This window comes from Phalangium opilio, unplaced genomic scaffold, assembly GCF_054372755.1.
Source record: "Phalangium opilio isolate 3A_F unplaced genomic scaffold, DU_Popi_V2 ptg000021l_1, whole genome shotgun sequence".
Classification (NCBI taxonomy): Eukaryota; Metazoa; Arthropoda; class Arachnida; order Opiliones; family Phalangiidae; genus Phalangium; species Phalangium opilio.
Window position 1 is genome coordinate 786101 of NW_028324153.1, and position 22153 is coordinate 808253.

General features: G+C 37.1%; 2 protein-coding genes across 3 annotated transcripts; both read right to left on the bottom strand.

The window, feature by feature from the left end:
- Positions 1 to 8995: 8995 nt before the first annotated feature.
- LOC149696372 (uncharacterized) lies at positions 8996 to 10376 on the bottom strand. 2 transcript variants are annotated; one of them, XM_089867324.1, is made up of 2 exons: positions 10087 to 10376; positions 8996 to 10012 (listed from the first exon to the last, which is right to left on the bottom strand). In XM_089867324.1, exon 2 carries the CDS (start codon positions 9829 to 9831, stop codon positions 9175 to 9177), a length of 657 nt encoding a protein of 218 aa, XP_089723450.1. In that variant the 5' UTR covers positions 9832 to 10012; positions 10087 to 10376; the 3' UTR covers positions 8996 to 9174. The 2 variants fall into 2 exon arrangements, with proteins under 2 accessions (XP_089723450.1, XP_089723449.1); XM_089867323.1 differs by having other exon boundaries at positions 10083 to 10376.
- Positions 10377 to 18422: 8046 nt separating this feature from the next.
- LOC149696373 (uncharacterized) lies at positions 18423 to 19923 on the bottom strand. Its single transcript, XM_089867336.1, has 3 exons — positions 19800 to 19923; positions 18872 to 19747; positions 18423 to 18775 (listed from the first exon to the last, which is right to left on the bottom strand). The coding sequence occupies exons 1-3, from the start codon at positions 19921 to 19923 to the stop codon at positions 18423 to 18425; spliced, it is 1353 nt and encodes a 450-aa protein (XP_089723462.1).
- Positions 19924 to 22153: the final 2230 nt, after the last annotated feature.

Here is a 22153-nt window from a genome sequence, read left to right on the forward strand (position 1 = left end):
AAATTTATTAATGATCTCAAACTCTAACATGGCCAAGCATTTTCAATCAGATATCGATTTGATTCAAGTGTATATCACAGAAACCGGAAAATACACAACTGCCATACCATTTCGTGCCTTCGAAGTTAAAAATATTTTTCCCATCATTGATTCAAAAGTGATTGTTGATCACGCTAACATTGATGATGTTATACAATTATTATGTGGAAAGCAAGTGGCATTTTGCCCAGGAATTTCTGCAAATTACGAGATAGTCTTGGGACTTTCTAGTGTGGAATCATTTACCAAGCCCTTAACACGGTTACAGTCGAAGTTATGTCCAGTGGTGTACAGAATTGAGAGAAGTTCAAAGAAACTCCATTGTCGAGGCTGCTCTATCGTCGAGAACCATTTTAAATAAAAGAAAAAGAAAGCTTGACTTGACTTCATCATCTAAAGCTAAACGAACCAAGGTAGCCGCTGTCCAATGAAATTGTCCACACCAACTAGCCACAAACAGGATCAGTGTGTGGTAGAACACTATCGCATAATACATCAAAGGACTGTAGTCATGTCCTGTCCTTTCTGTCCGTCAGGATATAATTAAATTGGGACTATCTCCTCCCACTTCTTAAAGTGCAAGAAGAAAAAGTCCAGTCAAACAGTACCGTCCGCCCCGGTGTCTGGCGATCTTAGTGACGACGGTATTGAAGAACCTGAAATAACCTTTTCTCCAGGTCTGAGATTGCTTTGAGACATTTGTGTACTTTCATTTACATCATAATCTGGACTGTCGCAGCACCGTCGTCACAAACATAAGATCGAGTATAGTCAGGATATTCCTGAAAGGAAAGGAAGGCCGTGGTCTCAATCTGAAATCGAGACAGTTGTTCGATTAGGACTCGAGATTCGACGTTCTCATATCGGCACTGTCGCTAATCTAATCAGTACTATGCATGCGCAACTCGGTTCTGGCAATAGAACCGAAGGAGCGAAAGTCAGTTAGATACAAAAGGGCTCTGGCCTTGTTAAGTAAGGTTTCCCACAGTTCGGTTCAAATCGGTTTTGGACTAAAACTGAAACTGAACTGAAACTTTTCAGTTAAGATTTTCAAGAACTGAAACTAAACTGAAATCATCAGTTTAGTTCAGCCAGGAAACCGAACTGATCAGTTCCTTTTTCAGTTATAACTGAACTGAACCGAAAACCCCTTCAGAGATTATCAAGAAGAAAAATACGGTGTCAGAGGCCCAAAATACCCAGATTGTAACTATTAACCGCTAACATTTTCTACTACTAGTATTTTGGAATCGTGAAGTGCCATACCTTAAAAGTCATGTTTATTCCACTAACTACTAATTATTAACATTGTACAATTTAACTTTGACTAACTAATTATGATACCCTTTTTAGTTACTAATTATTGGTATTCTTTTAGCCTGTGTCTCTCTGCAGATGGTCCCAGCTAATCACTGGACTAAAATTAATAGCTTACTTCTATGCGTCATTAAATATACGCGACATAAATGATGAAATATGCGCGACACTAATAAGGTAACTTTACGGGACACATCCACCAAAATATCATACAGCATGCAATACTAAACGATGCCAGTTTTCTATTGTTCTACTAATGTTCGCGGTAACGTATTGATATCGTTTCTCGAGATAGATCGAAAGAGTACTTCAGTTTTTATCAGTTCAGTTTAAGAAATAAACCGAACCGAACTGAAAACAGATCAGACACAAATATCAACTATGCAGACTAGTCTGAGTTGACTAAACGCCCATGTAGTGATGACGATTTAATACAAATCTGTCGCTTGTGCCTTCCTAATTAAAGGAATAAGTCCGAACGCGGGGTTAAGAAAAAAAAACCCGGTAAGAAAAGGGTTCACCGGGCTGCAAATTTAAACCGTCGACTTAAACGTGTGGAAGAATATGCTAAACTCCAGAACCTTTACTGGAAAAACCCCAAACTCGCCTTTGAATCAATTCATGGGGATACTCCGGAGGAGAATAGAGTTACGATGTTGGAGCTTCATCAGGTGTACGATGGTATTTTCCCCTCTGAGTCAATTCCTCCTATAGCTACTGCTGCTGCACCAAAGCGTCAGGTGGAGCGCTTTGTAGACTTGATTATGGAAGCTGAAGTCTCTGGTGCTTTGAAAGATATGAACTCCAAGTCGGCTCCTGGTCTGGATGGCATTACGGTTACCTCTCTTAAAAAGATGAATGTAAAAGTTCTTACATACCTCTATAACAATTTTTTCCACTTTGGTGAAATCCCTAGCGTTCTAAAGGACATGCGTACTACTAAGAAGAAGGCTCCTTTGTCTGGAATCGACTTTCGTCCAATTACTTTGGCGTCAACCATTTTAAGACTCTTTTCAAAAAAGCTGAATAATATACTAACTCGTCTATTTCGCTCCACCCTTCGTCAGGCAGGATTCTGCACTGACTTCGCAACTAATGTCAACACTTTCCTACTTCAGGGGACCATAAAACACCAAAGGTTAAACAAGAGGAACCTATTCCTGAGTGCTATTGACATAACAAAAGCTTTTGATAGTGTGTCCCACCTGTCAATTGCAGAGACTCTAAAAAACGTATATCAGAGTCATAATGGATACGTGTAAGAGGTCTACCACGGAGTTCTACTTGAACGGCCAGACGGATAATATTAAAGTCAAGCTCACGAGAGGAATAAAACAGGGTGATTCTCTCTTGCCTTTCCTTTTTAATCTGGTGTTGGACCCCTGATTAGGGAGTAAAGCGACATTAAGGGTGTGACTTCTGAAAATAACGCCAATCTTTCAATAATGGTGTTCGCTGACGATCTCTTCCTCGTGGCTGATAACCACGTTACGTTGGAGGAATTATATAGGAAATCTATTGACTTCCTTCATAACCACCAGTTACAGGTGAATCCGGCAAAGTGGCAGTATTTCGGTTTTACCTATAATGGAAAACTGAAAAAGAAGTAAAAACCAACTCCCTGACTTGATTGTTGGCGAGCATAAGTTGAGCTAGGTAAACCCGTGGGTTCCTATACCCTACTTGGGGCTAGACCTTTTCTACGATACTGACTGCAAAGTTAATATCAAAGATTTTAGTCAAGAGGCAGCTAAAATCATTAAAAGTGCCCTTAAGCCCAATCAAAAGATGACTCTGATACTCAGTTACCTGGTACCGAAATATGTCTTTAGTGTCTCGGCACTATTATCTCCCTACTCTACATGTTTAGCCTTTTCGAAGGCTCTTCGTATGCTCATTAAATCAATACTTGAAAATGGCACCAAATTCAAAATCTAACCATCGAAACGTTTCGATACTTGAATCGGTTAAGGTACCGGTAATAAGGTTACGTTTATGGTGCTGAACGCACTGCACAGCAGACAACAGTGATACTTGTTTCATTTCAAATTCTACAATGGCACCATGTGGTTGTGTGATTTTTGGAGTTGCTGCGGATCTCGACAAAGAGAGACCAATTTATCGACGTGAAAGAAGCGTTGCCTTTACTTTACCGATGCGGAGTTTTTGCGGCAATATCGCCTAACTAAGGAAAAAGTGAAGGCGTTGTGTAAGAAGTTGGAGCCGGAACTAAAGAAGGATCTCAACCGAGCCTTAAATGTTGTGACAGTCGAGGAGGAGGTGCTTGTCACACTCTGGTTTCACGGTTCAGGCAGTTTTCAACACGCATTGGCAAGTAACTATGAACACGGTATGAGTCAACCTTCTGTGAGCCGAGCTATTGACGATGTGACAAATTCTATACTGAAAGTAATGAGGCATCTTGTAAAATTTCCGAAAAGTGAAGCTGAAGTGGCTGAAGTCAAGGTATGTAGTATTTATCTGGTATGCGTTTACTCTATCCGGCACATATTTGAAAAGAAAATAATCTCATAACAGTTTCAGCACCCTTAAAGTAGTGAAGAGGTTAGGTTGGCATTGTTCATCTTGGAGATGACTAAGTTTGGTTTGGTTTAGAATATGATGCAGAGAAAAACAAAAGTGTTTTTAATTTATGAATAAGTTAAGTGTGTTGTTACGTAATACCAACTTTATTGTCATTTCATAAATGTACTGAAGAAACTGAACATGTTTCATTGGTCAATTATATAGAGGCAACTAAAATTAAGTTCAAACCATGGTAATTACAGGCATCATTTAGAGCCAGGTGTTTTTTCCCTGATGTATTGGGTGCCATTGACTGTACCCACGTACTCATTAAAGCACCAGCAGTAGAGGCGAATGCGCACATGGATAGGAAGGGAAATTATTCCATGAATGTTCAATTGGTAAGTGGTGTTATATTTTTATATGTCAATGCACATATTAATGAACATCTGTTATGTTCCAGGTTTGCGACAATTCAAGACGCATTACTAATGCTATAGCTAATTGGCCTGGAGGTACGCATGACGCATTTATTTGGCGTCATAGTAACATTCTGAAGGATTTCAAGTTGGGTAGAATGCCTCAGGGTTTTCTTCTCGGTGATAGTGGCTACCCACTACAGCCATTCTTGATGACACTGCTACTCCAAGCGGCCAATCCAAATGAAGAACGTTATAATCAACGTCATATGTCAGGTAATTGCATGTGGCACGGCAAATATTTAAATATTGATCAAATGGAAATGACGCTTTTGGGAAAAGCATTGTGAAGGTAGAAGCTAAATCAAATATATTATTAATGTAGGTCGCAATGTCATCGAGCGAGTCAATGGCATATTAAAGAGCCGATTCCGATGCTTGGACTCGTCAGGGGGTGAACTTTGCTACAACCCTAAGAAAGTGGCAAGAACGATCTATGCTTGCTGCATACTCCACAGTTTCTGTTTGGATCAGCCTATGTCTAGAGAATGTGGTAAACTATGTTCATTTATCTTAAACGTTGCAATTATTCATGTACATCATTTTACTATAGCCCTTGTAAGTTGAAGTGCTTGAAAAAATGTTGATGTTATTATTCCAATGTGAAATAATTAGAACATGATTCTCGTTTATTTCCAACAAATTATAATCTGTGGCGTGTCTTTGCAGCTCCACCAAATCAAGCCACTTGTCCACATAATGATAATGACGACGAACACGAAGTAGACAATGCCCTACATGATCATGAATTGCTTCAAGCTGGACGGCTCGTCAGGCAAACATTAATTGGTCTTTAACGGAATGGTATCGTAATTATGGGTATTACCAAAGGTGAACGGATCCTTTTCTCGACCTTGAACCCTTTATTATGACCGCGACGTGAACTCTTTTATGAGCACTCGACCTTGAACCTTTATAAATGACCACGACGTGAGCTCTTTTATGAGCACTCGACCGTGAACCCTTTATTAATGACCACGACGTGAACTCTTTTATGAACACTCGACCTTGAACCCTTTATTAATGACCGCGACGTGAACTCTTTTATGAGCACTCGACCTTGAACCCTTTATTAATGACCACGACGTGAACTCTTTTATGAGCACTCGACCTTGAACCCTTTTTTAATGACCACGACGTGAACTCTTTTAAGAGCACTCGACCGTGAACTCTTTTAAGAGCACTCGACCGTGAACTCTTTTAAGAGCACTCGACCGTGAACTCTTTTAAGAGCACTCGACCGTGAACTCTGTTGTGAGCACGCGTCCGTGAACTCTGTTGTGAACACGCAACTATTATGACCGCTCGACGTGATCTCTTTTATGAACACGCAACTCTATTATGACCGCTCGACCGTGAGTGAACACGCGTTCGTGAACTCTCCGCGAAGACGTGACCATGAGCACTTGTAACTTGTGTCGAAGAGTTCATTGTGGCTTCAGCTAAGCATACAGGACATCTCATCCATGTGCACATTTAACCACAAGGCAGCTGATAATTCACTTTACTTGATGACGCTGCTAGATGCCAGGACATACACCCCTTCACGGGAATATACCTCGAATCGTTAAAATCCATCAGTTTTACTACAATGTCTACAGTATTGTTTGCCACACTTTTGACAAATGAATTAGCAAAAGCCATTGTTGCCTCACAAATGTGAGGTTATACTTAGTGTTGCCTGTCGTATGGATAAGGCAATGGGTATGGAATCAGGTAAAGCTCATCTGCAATGGTCAGATTAATAAATTTAATGTATTAATGTGTTACTTACCAAAAATATAGATATTCGTGAAATGACTGCAGCTCCATCCTGATAATAGGACTTGTAGCGTGAACATCTCTTAGTGGAGAAGGGTGAAGTAATGATAAACGCATCTGTTATGTAAAAGGATAATTATTAATCCCTGGCGTCATATTCAGGTCGTCAAATTGCAATTGCCGAACGCTGTACACTAGCAATACTGGGCTAAATAATATTACGATTTCATTGGCAACAGAACAATGAAGGGAAGTGACTATCATGTCATACAAGTATAACAATTTGTAAGTATTCACCTTGTTTATTAACGACATAGAACAAAAAAGAACGAATAAATGCATACCATAATGACAGTATAATATCGCTTATATCCCATTGGATAGAATCCGTTGGGCAGAATTTCATTCGACAGAAATCCCATTCGGCCGAAAATCCCATTCGAATGAAATCCCATTCGGCCGAAAATCCCATTCGACAGAAATCATATTCGACAGAAATCCCATGCGACAGAAATCCCATTCGGTCGGAAATCCCATTCGACAGAAATCCCATTCGGCCGAAAGTCCCATTCGACAGAAATCCCCTTCGGTCGGAAATCCCATTCGACAGATTGGTCATGTGAATGAAATCATTAAGTACAAGAAGAGAATCCAACCGTACATGGGGCAAGCAGCCATTCTCGTTCTGCCAAGAGCCAACGCTAGAGGTAGTGAACGATGACTGGCGTCGCTTTTTGGCCCAAGCTTGAAGCTGCTGTTAACGACGATTCCGGCTTATTTATGGAATAAATGAATTCGTCTATATCCGATTCCACACACCGAACCTAACCAAACCTAACCAAACCTAACCAAAACTAACCAAACCAAACCAAACCTAACCAAACCAAACCTAAACTAACCTAACCTAACCTAACCTAACCTAACCTAACCTAACCTAAGCAAACCTAACCTAACCTAACCAAACCTAACCTAACCAAACCTAACCTAACCAAACCTAACCTAACAAACCTAACCTAACCTAACCTAACCTAACCAAACCTAGCCTAACCTAACCTAACCTAACCTAACCTAAGCAAACCTAACCTAAGCAAACCTAACCTAAGCAAACCTAACCTAACCTAATCTAACCTAACCTAACCGAACCTAACCTAACCTAACCTAACCTAAGCAAACCTAACCTAACCTAACCTAACCTAACCTAACCTAAGCAAACCTAACCTAAGCAAACCTAACCTAAGCAAACCTAACCTAACCAAACCTAACCTAACCAAACCTAACCTAACCTAACCTAACCGAACCTAACCAAACCTAACCAAACCTAACCAAACCTAACCAAACCTAACCTAACCTAACCTAACCTAACCAAACCTAACCTAACCTAACCTAACCAAACCTAACCTAAGCTAACCCTAGGCCAACCTAGAAAATAAGAATATTTTGGAAAAGGCCCATGTTTATTTTTCAACGACCTTAATTAATTATAAAATGCGAAATCGCACCAATGGGAAATTCGCTCCAACGAGACTTCTGTCCAACAGGAATGGGAAGTCTGCTCAATGGGAATACGATAAAATGCGAAATCGCGCCAATGGGAAATTCGCTCCAACGAGACTTCTGTCCAACAGGAATGGGAAGTCTGCTCAATGGGAATTAGGTCCATTGGGAACAGCCGGCTAGCTTCGGTCAATTAGAACAACTTATTTTTTATTTCGGTCCAATGGAATTTCGTTCCAATGGAATTCTGTTCAATGGTTATATACCATAATATCCCAGAGATTGTAACAAAAGTATGTACAGTTATTCGAAACCATGAAACATAGTGCATGCCCAACGGGTGCTCATTCGCCCAACGAGTAAGACCAGTTTTCGAAATCTCTTAGTTCGCTCTCGTGCCTCTGGGAATGACGTATTTGGTTACGAGCTGTACGATTTCGGGGAGGCTTATTTATATTAGCAATTTCGTCTGTCTCTGAACTTCGTTAGCCGTGATAAAGTTTAGACGTTAGCTATAATTGTTTTACGGTATTTAGGCCTATAGTATAAAATAAATTAACACTTTAAAAAATTAATGACCAATTTAATATAAAAAATTTTTAACAAAAGAAACTTTAATTTTTTAACAATTAAGAAATATTTATTCACAAATTAGGGAACATTTTATTTAATATAAAAAGTTTTTAACAAGAGAAACTTTAATTTTTTTACCAATTTATAAATATTCATTCACAAATTGAGGAACATTTTAATGAGGTCTTTAGTTTTTAATGAGATATTTAGTTATTTTTAATGAGATATTTAGTTTTTTTAATGAGATATAGTTTTTTAACCAACACATTTTGATAAGCAAAACCTTATAAACTCAATTATTTAGTGAGCTTTTTAATTTTTTTATTTTTCTGTCTTTCCTGAGCTTCATTGGTTGTACTCATATTGATAAATTTCATCCTAATCAAGGTTCGCATTTTGATATAACAAAATATAATATCCCTAGGATATAGTGAGATCTTGAGACATATTTGATCTGTAAGATCATTCACAACACACTTGCTTTTTCTTAGAAAGAGCAATTTTGAATCCTGTTCACCTTTATGATATTGGCAAAAATAGTGTTCAAATAATTTGGTATCTTTTAAAAATTGGTTAGAAGGAGCTACAATGGCTCCATAATTTAAATGGGCTACCCAAGAGGGAATACCATAGTCGTGGTCTATCACAGAATCAGTTTGACATTTGAGATCAATATTTGGGTATTTAGCTAAAAACTTATTTGCAACCCAACCTGCAAGATATTGCATTCCTCCCTCTACGTGAGAAGTCAAAACACTGACATTCTCCAGATTCTTATTGGGGGACTCTTGTGATTTTACGCCTGAACATTTTGTAAAACCTTCACTGACTGACACAATTGAACTATTTAAGGTTACATCCAATAGTGAGCTTGTATTTAGAACATGGGTTTTAGAGGTAATAATGGGAGAACCATTATGAAATAGATTAATTCTAGAAAAATGCTTAAAGCCTTTAACTGGAGTAGAAGTATCACAGTTATTGTTCATGGATGAAATTTGAGAATTTTCAATAATACTATCATGGTTAAGTGACTTAGGAACTGATTCTGTATAATCACAGTTTTTCTTTGTCGTATCACAGCTTTCCAATTCATTTCCTCTATTTGTGTCTGGCAAGTTAGGTACTTGAGTTTGTAAGGAGGAACTGTTGAATGACGTTTCAGGTGAATTATTGCGTTTTTGAAGGATTTCTTCATTAGAAATTTCTTCATGTTCAATATCAAAACATGTATCACTTTTACCCTGTAGCAAACGGCAGTATTAACATAGGCCATACTGTTTCTCGAAACCTTGCGGGAAGTGTCTCTCGATACTCTCCCCATGGGTTGACAAACTGGCAAAACCCCTGAACTTGGTAAATTAACTGACGGAATGGCCGATTTTAGCAATGTTTTCTTTGGCTTAGTATTCATAAGTTCAGCTCTGAAGTCTCTTTCATAATCATAAATAGTGAAATGATGCGAACATATTCTGGCATGTTTTACGTTGAAATTGCTTCTCTCATTTATTAGTAAGTTACACTTACTTAACCAAGATTGTCTGATAACATTATCAGAAGGGAATCTATGAAATGAAACATCTTGATTTCTGGTTGACACGAAGTTGTTTTTACATTCAATAACGGCGCATTTAAGAGGCATTTTGATTTTGATCACCTTCCAATCAAAGTTAAGCGAAGCCACGAGAAGCCTTAGCCGAATCCGTCGCAATTTGAAATATCCAATCCGGATGGGTTAAGCCTTTGTTTTTTTGTCAGAAAAAGACTCCGAATGTTGAAGGAACTTGAAGGTGAATTTGATTAGCACATGATCTGATTCGCATCTAGAAATATACCCATTAGATATTATTACAGGTATATTGCAAGAAAATTTAAGAAGCAATTTCAACTTACTCACAATAAATAACTATCTGCTCAAGCCGTTAGGGATAACTGCCGCCGCTCACGTTACTGAAGTTCCCGAACTTCCCGGCTTCCCTCCCGAGAACTCCCGTGATATTGCCGTTACTGCGACTCCAAAGAAGCTGGGCTGTCATCGGATTCAGGTTTTTCAAAGCGACTTCTTGTTCTTCGAAAATCCGTAGCCAACTACGTCACGCGGCAGGGAATACACCGTTTTCTTGCCCCCCGACGATTTTGAAAATTTTCCTCTCTACAAACCGCTTTACAAGCTAACCTAAATAGAGCTTTGCGATTTTACGGACCTTGGTGCATGCCACATTCAGCTAGTCATAAATAATACAATTATGTATAATACTATGATAGAGGAATGCACATGACAATTAAGCAAGTAATTATTAACACTAGATTAAATTACCAGCAATGAGGCTGAGTGCATGCCAAACTGAGCGGGTATTAATCACATTAAGCAAATTGAGCGCGTTATGACACATGAATAACTAAATAATGCGACATTGAGGAGTGTGCAAGAGCTTGTGATTAATAATTATTTATTAACCGATCTGTTATGCGAAATTAAGGTTGTTATGAGTAGTAATAGCATGTAATAAATATTAACAATCGCACGTAATAAATAATAATTGAGAAAAACCAAGTGCATGATAATAAATAATAATTGAGAAAAAGAAAGTGCATGCCAAATTGAGCAAATACAAAATAAAACACAACAAGCAATTATATATTAACCGAGCTGTTATGCCAAATTAAGGTTGTTATGAGTAGTAATAGCATGTAATAAATATTAACAATCGCACGTAATAAATAATAATTGAGAAAAACCAAGTGCATGATAATAAATAATAATTGAGAAAAAGAAAGTGCATGCCAAATTGAGCAAATACAAAATAAAACACAACAAGCAATTATATATTAACCGAGCTGTTATGCCAAATTAAGGGCGTTATGAGTAGTAATAGCATGTAATAAATATTAACAATCGCACGAAATAAATAATAATTGAGAAAAAGAAACCGCATGCCAAATTGAGCAAATACAAAATAAAACATTACAATCAAAAAGGTACATTGAAATTAACACGTGATAGGTTATTGAAGTGCGACGATTTACTCCCTGGCTATTACTCACTAAAACTTCATAACCTCCGTCTGGGCATTCATTGCGTCGGTTTGAGCTTTCAAGGCCTCAGTGTGAGCCATCATCGCTGCAGTGTTGGCATTCAAGGCTGCAGTGTGGGCCGCCATGAACTCAGCTTGGGCTTTTAGGGCCTCTGCCCTTATGCGCTGCTTTTCCCCCTTGTATTTAGCCATGCGTTTCATGGTGGACGTTTGCTGCCTCTCCTCCTCCAATAACGCCTTAGCGGCACTACTCATGTCGTCCCTGAAGGTACGCTTTCTACCTCGCATGCTTGACAGTTCAGCTAAAAAAACGCAACGTTAAGTTCTGATGATCCATGCCCATGACACGCAAACAGCTGGTGAAGTAAGGAGATGATAGACACACTCACCCTTACATGTCCTACATTGCTTATGAGGACCGAGTTTAAAAAGTCACTTACGGGGACATTTAGAAAACGCAATATCTCCTCCGCTTTTATCGTAAAATCGAAAATATATTTCACTTTTATGACTTGTTTCAAATTGCATCTTAAAATGAATTCCAAATATTTTTAAAGGAAACTTTTACATAATTTTCATTACATTCTTTATGGGGACCAAAATCTATGACGTATTTCCGGTTAACTTTGTCCCCGTAAGAATAGCAATACACTAATATTCTCTAAGCTTGAGTTATGGGTAACAAAATGTCTCAATTCAAAAGTAAACGGAATTTAATACGTTAATACGATAAGCATAAGGCGTAATCAAGGATCTGATATTGTCAAGATTCATTTTTAAAACTTAAAAATAATACTTGTATAAATTTAGAAAAATAATAAATAGTAATATGAAACCTCAAGAAACAAACTATTAAAAACTTAAAACTTGGAAACATGATCCACCTACCAAATGTCAAATAAAATTCAATTAAAATGGTATATATCAAAATTTTCATCAAGAACAAAAATCATTAAAAAACGTTGGAACAATGGCCTTATAGAGGATGGTAAAATTCAATTTTAGAAACATTTAAAAAATATATAGGTCCTATTAAAAAGAAAAATTATTTTTAGTGTTTTGTACGATACCTTACGAACTTTCATCATTAGTCCCCGTAAAGTATTTTAAAATCAAAAATTAGACACAAAATGGTGTAAATTTTAAATTTCAAGTAAAAGGTTTTTTTTGAATAATACTATACACGACAACCATCGAAGTTAACTTTTATTCATCCATATAAAAGATAATAAAAAATGTTGGGAATGGGGTCCCCATAGCGGATGTAGTAATTCAAACTTAAACACAAAACGTGATTTACTACAAATTTCAATTTAACAGAAAGACATCAAAAACACGAAGATATTTCTACTTCGTTATACGATATCTAGATAAATCGCATTATTTTTACTAAAAGCAAAAAACATGAAAAACCGTTGGCTCAAAGGTCCCCGTAAAGGGTTTAAAAATCCAAAATTAGACACAAAATGGTGTAAATTTTAAATTTCAAGTAAAGGTTTTTTTTTGAACACGACAACCTTCGAAGTTAACTTTTATTCATCCATATGATAGATAGTAAAAAAATGTTGGGAATGGGGTCCCCATAGCGGATGTATTATTTCAAATTTAAACACAAAATTTACTACAAATTTCAATTGAACAGAAAGACATCAAAAACACGAAGATATTTCTACTTCGTTATACGATATCTAGATAAATTGTATTATTTTCACGAGAAGCAAAAAACATGAAAACCGTTGGCTCAACGACGCAAGCTGCCGCCGCTATAAAAGCAAGGGCGTGGGCTATGCTCATGCTTACGCCTAAGGTCTGTTGGAATAAATAATATAAAAGTAAGGATTGGAAACTTTTCCTGATCCCTGCCTTCCGCAGTATAACAAAAACACCCGAAGACCCAAAAGGATTCAAGAATTAAGGATTTTTGGAAACTGCCTTCCAGTAAACTGTGGTTGCTACATTCCTACTGCCTTGATAGCGGCACGTTTTCTTACTGGAAATTGTTATCGAAACCAAACCCTGACCTACCGACTCCATTCCTTTCTTTTAACTTCTTTGGTTGGAAACTACGTACTACACATCGTGGGAAATATTTCAGAACACAGTGATGCCGTTTTCCATTATAGATATACAAAAAACAAAGCTCCAGATTCACAGTGCTGGATTTTGCTTAAAAAATGCGGGACAAATAGCAGACACCCACTATTTTATGGTGAAGAGCAGTATATATTATAATAAGTTTCAGATAATTTAATGACAATCGAAAACTGCATAAAGCCAATGCTACTATACTTAACGAATATAGACCGATATCAAAAGGGGCGTCAAAGGGGCCGCTATCCTCAGTAAAATGATGGAGAGATTGATCCGGTGAGAAAGGGGGTAATACGTCAGCGGACACTCTGTCTGCTTAAACCCCCTTTTTAAATCGGTCTGTGGAAGATAAGTTTAAAACGTCGCGCTTGCGCAGAGAGAAACATAAACGAGCTTCAGTCTCAACTCAGAAGGTCGGGACGGGGGGGGGTCGAAAGGGCTATAAACTCGTCTCGTTTGCTCTCCGTAACGCGCGCCAGAGAAACAAGATGGCCCCGGCCATATTATGCTTTGCGCGCCCTCTATTGGCTAGAACAGGTATGATTCCGGCAAATATTTTTGGCGGTATTCTCTTTTTCTTTATCAAATATCCTTTCGATTATGAACAAAATCAATTTAGTATGACTTTGGTTTAATGTAAACATCACTGATCATTTTGACCTTAAAATAAATTCTTTAACAATAACAATTACAGTTGTTTTTATATAATACAAACTTTTTTGAATTAGTATTCACAATAAAATCTCTCTAGTGCGGTTTGATAAACTTAATGATAGTTCGACAAAGCACTTTCAACGATTATTTTCAGTTGGAATTTTTTATAAGCAAACATGATAATTTGTAGATTAAATTATAAGCATTAGTATTCGCAACAAAATCGTTCTATTACTCAAATAACCCTTAATAATAAATTGGACCAGGCAGTTTGTAAGGTTCTTTTCACATACAATTTTTGACAAACCAAAATTATTATTTGAAGTTTAAATTTACCTGTAAGCGTTCTTAATAATTTATTTAACTATCTGTTGATTTTAACTTATAATAAGAGTAATCAATTACTTACCATGACTAATCTTAATAGTTTCTTAAATAAATAAAATACATTGATGTTGCAAAGCCACGTAAGTGTTGTTCTAAATGGTATTAATAAATTTAAACCTAATTCCACACGCAAAAAGGGCGGAAAGGCACCCAGCCAGCCTGCCAGCTAGGGTCAGGCCAATACTTTTGCAACTCGAAGCGCAAAAGCAAAAACACAAATAATATCATATGAAGTTCAAGTATCATTTTTTTCCACTTGCTGATAAATAATATCCAATGCCAAAATTCTAAATTCAGTATTCAATCCACAATATATTTAGGTCTAATGGTCAAAATGTAATGAAACTTTAATGAGAGATGTGCTACAATCTATTATATCTAAAAATGGTTAAAAACTTTCAAATTAATTAGTTTTGTCAAAATGATAAATTTAGTACTTTCAGGCCCTTTCCAAGATTAAACATATCGCTTACACATGGCACTAAAAATCCTGTAACTAAACCAAATTACAGGCCATAAAGCTTACAACACATCTAAATGGGAAAGTTCAGAAAAGCCCTTGTGTTTCTACCAAGTAAACGTTACTATGTTAAGAAACTAACTGAAAGGGTGGGGGAAAAGTATTACAATATCAGTTACTGTTGGTAAAAAAACCAGGATCTACTTGAGATATAGTTTTAAATTATACTTAGTTGTCAAGCAGGTCCAAGAAGAAAAAAGCTTCCTCTCAGCGGTACTCTACTTTTTCGATGACATTCTGAAGCTTCTTGCGAGGGAGACCTTTCATTTTAATGCAATAATTTTTTATCAGTATCATTTGGTAACGAACGCAGAACGTTCTCATTATATGTGTTATTCAACTGATCAGGTTTCGCGAGACCTGCCCCTCGGAACGTTTACAAATCTAAGAATATTGGTTCAAGAGGTCTTGGTTTTATAATCTATTACTCTCTAAAAGGCCTGTTTTGGACAAGGATGGGGATGGGTTTCTTTCTTGGAAAATGGTTGTAAGTACTGAATTGTGGATTAAATACTGAATTTACAATTTTCACATTAGAAATACTGAATTTACAATTTTCACATTAGAAATACTGAATTTACAATTTTCACATTAGAAATACTGAATTTACAATTTTCACATTAGAAATTCATTTTTATTCAAATATTTATCCTATTTAATGTAATAGAATAGATTGTTACACACCTCAGGGTGAAATTTCAGGACATTTGGATCAGTAGATCCGAAGATATCATCAGTTTGGCCTTTCTTTAATCTTTCTCAGTATAATAAAACACATTGAAACACACGTCTCACTACAATTTAAGGTCATTTGAATCAATAGGTCAAAGAAAGGATCTGGCAAAAATACCTACCTCCTCCCATAAAACTTAATGTTATTTTTCGGTTCCTTCGAATTTTCTTCAAAAGTCGCGCTTATACATGTAAATCGAATTCTTTGAACTGGGGGTGTAGTTATAAGGAAAAATGGGGGTGGAATGCTCTTAGAGTCGGAATGAAGGCTGGTTATCTAAGTCAGATCTAGGCTCTATTTAGCGCCATCATGTCGGCCTAATTTTAATACATATGCCAAAGTAATTTTAAACTGTTTTGCTCATACATAAAATTTACAATTAAAAAACTAAATTTAATAGATAGTTAACAATGAATAATTATTTCTTCCAAATTGCTAAAATAGTAGTGTACGTAGATGACGCTACAATAGGGAAACGCCGGTAGGCTGCTAGGCATAAAAAAGCGTCTGCAATCAGCAAGGAAGTGAGTTCGAAGATATTTTTTTGCAAATTTTGAAATTTGGTTCATAACTGTTGCGTTTACGAATGGGATGATGATATTGATATTGTTTCTTGATGTCTAGATATTGGTTTTCCTTCTGGTGAGAGAAACATGTACATTTATTTCTAAACTCATTACTTAATGTGAAGTTGTAGTATGAGGTTTTGAATTATCATGTTAACAATGCTTATTTTGATTACGTTTATAAAAATAATATTGAACTTTTTTCTTAAAGTTAATGATCATAAGTGATGATTAGTAATTGATTACTCTTATTAGTTAAAATTAAGAAGTTATTAAATAAATTAACGTTTATAGATAAATTTAAACTTGAAACGATATTTTGTCTTTGGCAAATATGTAACTGAAAAGAATCCAATTAAGAGTTAATTAAATAAACTATCATTATCGTTTTTAGGCAAATTTAAACTTGAAATGATAATTTCATTGTCAAAATTTGTTACTGAAAAGTGAAAAGAACCTTAGAAAGTGCTTGTGCTTCGAAAAATTTATTATTAGGATTATTTGAGTAATCAAACGTTACTAGAAAGATTTAATTGCGCATGCCAATACTAAAATTAAACATTAAATTATCGTTTTTGTTTGTCCAAAATTGTAACGCGCTTAAAGAGAAAAAATAAGTTTTTAGACTTTAGCTTATCTAATCCCAAAACCTAAATTCCCAAATTAAATGTACAGGTATGGTTAACCTCAAAAATGTGTCTGTCTTGAAGCACTTGCAAGTTAATTTAATTAACTTACAATATAAATATCTATTTATTTAATTCGAACACTTACAGAGATGGTAATATCATAAACTTGCTTAGTTACAGAGGTTTCCCTGATACACTCTCCAGAGACTACGGTATTAATTTCTTTTGGTTTACAAATCAAATATCTCTTACTTTAAAAACGTGTTTAGTTTTTATTATATTTCAGAGTTTCCGACGAGTACAATTCCTAAAATTGTTTAGTTTTTATTATATTTCAGAGTTTCCGACGAGTACAATTCCTAAAATTATTTTGTAAACCTTCTAATGCTAAAAACGCGACGAATTTTATAATTGTAGCGCTACCCGTTTTAAACTGCCTATCTACCATTCGCGAATCCGTGTAACTCTTTAGAGATGGGTGATTCTCCAGCACAACCCCCGAAATAAAACCTTGGGACTACAATCTCAATCAAATTTCTTAATTCATCGCACCATTAATTGAACTTTTCAGAAAACCGGGGCTCTAATTCTGAATCCCAATTAATTTTAGCTTCCCAAAGCTCTTGCAAAAGCATTTTGGCTCTTATTGTGAAAGGGCTTATTATTCCCGAAGGATCAAAAATTCGCGCAACGGTCCTTAAAACCCATCTTTAAGTGCATTGTTTGCCTAACATAAATTCCAGTAATGATTCTATATCAAAAGTCAAAAGATCTCGCACGTCATCCCAAGTTAAGCCCAAAACTTTTACGTTTGTTTGATTAGGCAGTTTATGATTTTTTATCACTACCGCAGTTTCGCCTCCATGCCTTGCTCTAATTTCTTTTGAGTTACTATGCGACTTTCTCATGATCATGCCCGCTTCCGCCATTAGGTTTCTGGTGTCTGTTAACAATTTGTCAACTTCCCCTACGTCATTCCCCTGACACAAAATCATCTACATAGAGGTTGCTCAATATAGCTGAACTGGCACGTGGATATTACTTAGAAAGTTTCTGCGCATGAGTTTTAACCGTGCCCGCTAACAAAAACATACTAGCCTTCCCTCCAAAGGAGGCTCTAGTGAAACTTAATTCTATTATTGTCTTATTGTCTGGGCTTTCCAACCCCTTTATCCACAAAAATCTAAAAGCATCTCTATCTTTCTCAATGATTCCTATTTGGTGATAAGCTATTTCAATATGCCCCGTCACCGCTATAAGGTTTTCTCTAAACCTCAATAGAACCTGGAATAGCTCGGGAATCAAGTTTGGACCAGCACCCATGCACTCATTGAGAGACGGCACATTTTTAGCGTGTGATGATCCGTCATTTACAATCCTTTATTTTGTGGTTAAGCTCTCTTCCCTAATATCTCCCCTGTGGGGCATATAATAGAGGGGCCCTTCAATTACATGGTTTTCTGGTATTCGCTCTACTATTTCTGACGCTATTTGCTCTTTAATAATGGCATCGTAAGCCTTCAAATGTTCCTCATTTTTTTCTCAATTTTTCTAACAAATTAAGGGTACGCCTTTTAGCAACTTCATAATTATCGCCCAAATGTTTAACTTTTTCGTTTCACGAAATTCCAACCTCATTCCGCCAGTTGTTACACTGAATTGATTTTTGAAAATCCTTCATTAAGGTATTTTCTTCACTTAATTTGGTTGCTTCTGGTGGGTCTTTAATCCCGATATGCTCTAAATCCCAGAACGATTGCACCTGATCAGACAATAAGTCATCCTCATTTGGTTGCCTAGCACTAACGCTTACGCGCATTACATTTACTGCGTTAACCCCTACAGTGAGAGCTGCTCCTTTTTCGCTGGTTGTCCCATGCAAGGTCCACCCCAGTTTAGTGTTTATTACTACTAAACTATCTGGCAATCTCTCAACTGGCCCTTTGGTTACAGTCGAAAAATAATCCGCTCCTATTAAAATGTCTAAGGGAACTTCTTCGCCCCACTTCTCTTCGCTCTCTCTATCACTTAAAGGATATCCTCACTGTTCCATTTCTCGCGCAATACTTTCACTTGGGACGGAAAACACTCCCCCGCTAATACCAGGAGTTTCTAGGGCCTCAATTTCAACTACTTCTTCGTTCTGCACATGTTTTAAAATCACCTTAACCCTATTTCTGACCATTTTGGTCGGCTCATTACTCTCAAATTTGAATACATCTACGTTTTCCTCGGCAATTTTCTCTACCCCTAGCTCCCTGGAAAGTTTATTATTTATGAAACCGCCGTCGAATAAACAACGGACCTTTAATTCTTTACCATTTGCGCCTAACGCCACCGCTTGAACTGTTTGTAACAAAAGTAGCTTCACTTTACCTTGACCCTCTTGCACCGCGTAGTTTACGTTAATAGCTCTCGAATTTTCTTGATTTTGATTGGGCCTAGTATTGCTATTTTCGCGCCTTTCACCCCTATTCTCATCGCACAGTATCTGGTGATGTTTCCGCTTGCACTTTCTGCACTGTGGTATTTTCCCCCTACATTCATTTGCCTGATGCCCAGACCTCAGAGACAAAAAACAAACTTTCTTGCTAATAACTATGCCTCTTTTCTCACTAACTGGAATTTCATTACAATTGTAATATGGATGCGCACCTTCACAGAAGAGACATTGGCCAGCACCTGAACGCTTCTCTGAAGAAGCTGAAACGCTAAGGGAGGAAGCCGAAGCAACGGAGCTATTTTTTCCCCCACTATATACTGGTTTAGTATGGGTTTTGTCATGATGGGTGTTGCTACTAAATTTTGATTGGTTTCCAGGTCTATGATTAGCTAACGCTCTCTCCTTGCCTTCGACTAGCTTTTTTAAAAAGTTCAAAAGGTCTTTAATTTTCGAACAATCTTGTAGCCCTTCAGGTTCATTTCCAAAACGCTCTAATAAATCTAACGGTAACAACCCCCCCCCCCAAAATGTGCGCCATAAGTTCTCCATCACCTTCGTTAAACATCTCAAGAGCTTCTAAGCTCGCTAATTCAATTTGGCACGTGTCGTGCAGATGCCTCAAGCCCTCAATGTCGCTACTTTTTAATACAGGAGTTAATTTTAAAATATTGTTCATTCTTGTACTAATTAAAATGGTTCGGCGCCCAAAACGCTTTTCCAAATTTTTACTGGCTATTTCATAGCTACCTACGCCTTCTTTGACATTAGCTATGGCGCTTAAAGCCGGTCCCACTAATAGAGATTTTAAATAAATTAGCTTATCTGTCTCTGAGAGTTCTTGGTCTCCTCCAATGGCTCCTTGGTATTGTCCCCAAAATCGCTGCCAATCGTTGAAAACACCGTTGTATTTTTTGATTTCGAGCTGAGGTAATTTCACGTTTCTTCTGCTTTTTGGAAAGTTTTACTCCTGGCTGGCTAAACTCGGTGTGGAACTGCCGCCTTGCTGCCCTTGCTCCATCTTGTCCACGTAACGCTTCGCTCTATCCTTCCAAAGAGTTATTTCGTCCAAGAAATGCTCCACCTCCATAGTTCCTCCTTCAAACTCGTCAGGATCTTGCATCAGGTCAAAGATGGCTTGGTTGAGCGCCGAAAGTTTCTTTTCTCTAGCACCGATTTTAGCTAGATTGTCTTTTAATTGTTCCACGTTTATCACGGGATTTTGTAGCTCGTTTTGAATATCACTCATTGCCGCCTTCATGCTGTTTCTAACCGCCTTTCGCCTAGCGATTTGTTCAGCTAACGCGTCCATTTTCCCGATCTAATACAGTTCAAAAACCTCGATCCTGGGTTTATACGTGCACCAAAATGTGTAACGAAATATAGCTTGGGAGAGCTTTTTTGTAGCGTAGCTCAACGGACTGAAACATCGAGCACGCTCGCGCAATTAAATGCAAGTTAGTTAATTCTAAAATAGCATTAGAGTTTTGGATCGCTTCGGTTTTGGTAAATAAAGATAAGGAGCACGATAAGTTTTTTAAAATTCAACAATGACTGTTTATTACGAAAAATTAACTCAATGATTAAAAAGGGAGAGGTTGAAAAAGTTGCTTTTTTGAAAGATTTACCGTTCGCACTAGTATTTTAACCTTTGTTAGCGCTTGAAAATTTAAGATTAATAACTAAGTTTATTAATTACTCCGCGCTTTAATTATTTTATCTCACCGCGCAATTTAATCCTTTTTGGAAAACGCAATTATTCCTTTTTTGGCGCAATTTATTAACTAATGGTTTAGATCTGGCGCTAAATTTTCTATCTAAACTCGCACTCGCACTATTACTAGGTACATTTTTACTTAGTTTCTATTCTTAGGGCTTGGCGCGCACTTTCTAGCTTACCCTTTTTCTAACTGCTCATGAGAACTTGCTGTTCAAGACTGACTTTTTTATTTTTCTATTATTGACCAATTCAACTAGTGTGGTCCTAGGACGCGCTCTGTCCCTGCGCTCTCTGGGTTGGTTTTTTTTAGTAAACCGGTAGTCTTAGTGACGTACCCAGTTTTTTCCGAAGCTCAAATTTTCCATGCCTTTACAAAATGTTGAAAACAACTTCTATCTTCAAAAAGAACAGCGCGGAAAAATACTTTTTACAATAAAAAAAAACGAAAGCAAACTTAAAATTGAAAGATCCGTAGCCCATGGCACGCTCCATGGAGCCCCAGATTTATAATAGATCGTTCCATTAATTCCAGAAGAGAAGCAAACACTAAAGAGACGGGACCGCCGCCACCTTGCGCAAGGAGCACCGCTCGAGGCAGTACGAATCACCTTCCGCGTGGAGTGAACTCAGGCTCCGTCTGGCGGTGCCTTTTGGAAATAGCCCTAGAGGGCAGCCCAGCCACTGTTAGTTGGTTTCTCCTCAAATGATTAATGGAATGGTCTTTAACAAGCCGGATTTAATCGATAGGAGTATCTTGAAGCAATTTCCTATTGTCCATGGCTTCAAAAAAGTAAAGTTATTATATATACTAGTCCAAACTCCAAAGTGAACATATCACTTTGTAAATTTTCAGACTTCAGAAATACTTTTAAAAGGTTTACACATAATTATGCACTTGGAAATAAATATTAAATAGACACAGTTTGGTCTTTATCTATTCATAATTAAACATTTTTGGTTGCGAAAATGAGAAAAACATAAATGAACATTTTAAGAGCAAAAAAGCAAATATAACTTTTATAATGAGCTCATATGTATTTCAGGCACGTATCTTCTAGTTGACAAAAACGTGTACATTTACTTCGATACCATGACACCTGGGAAAATAGAACGGTGAATTTGACGAACCAAATACCAAGCAGAGTAGAAATTCACTTCAATCGTGGCACATCTAGATATACAACACTGA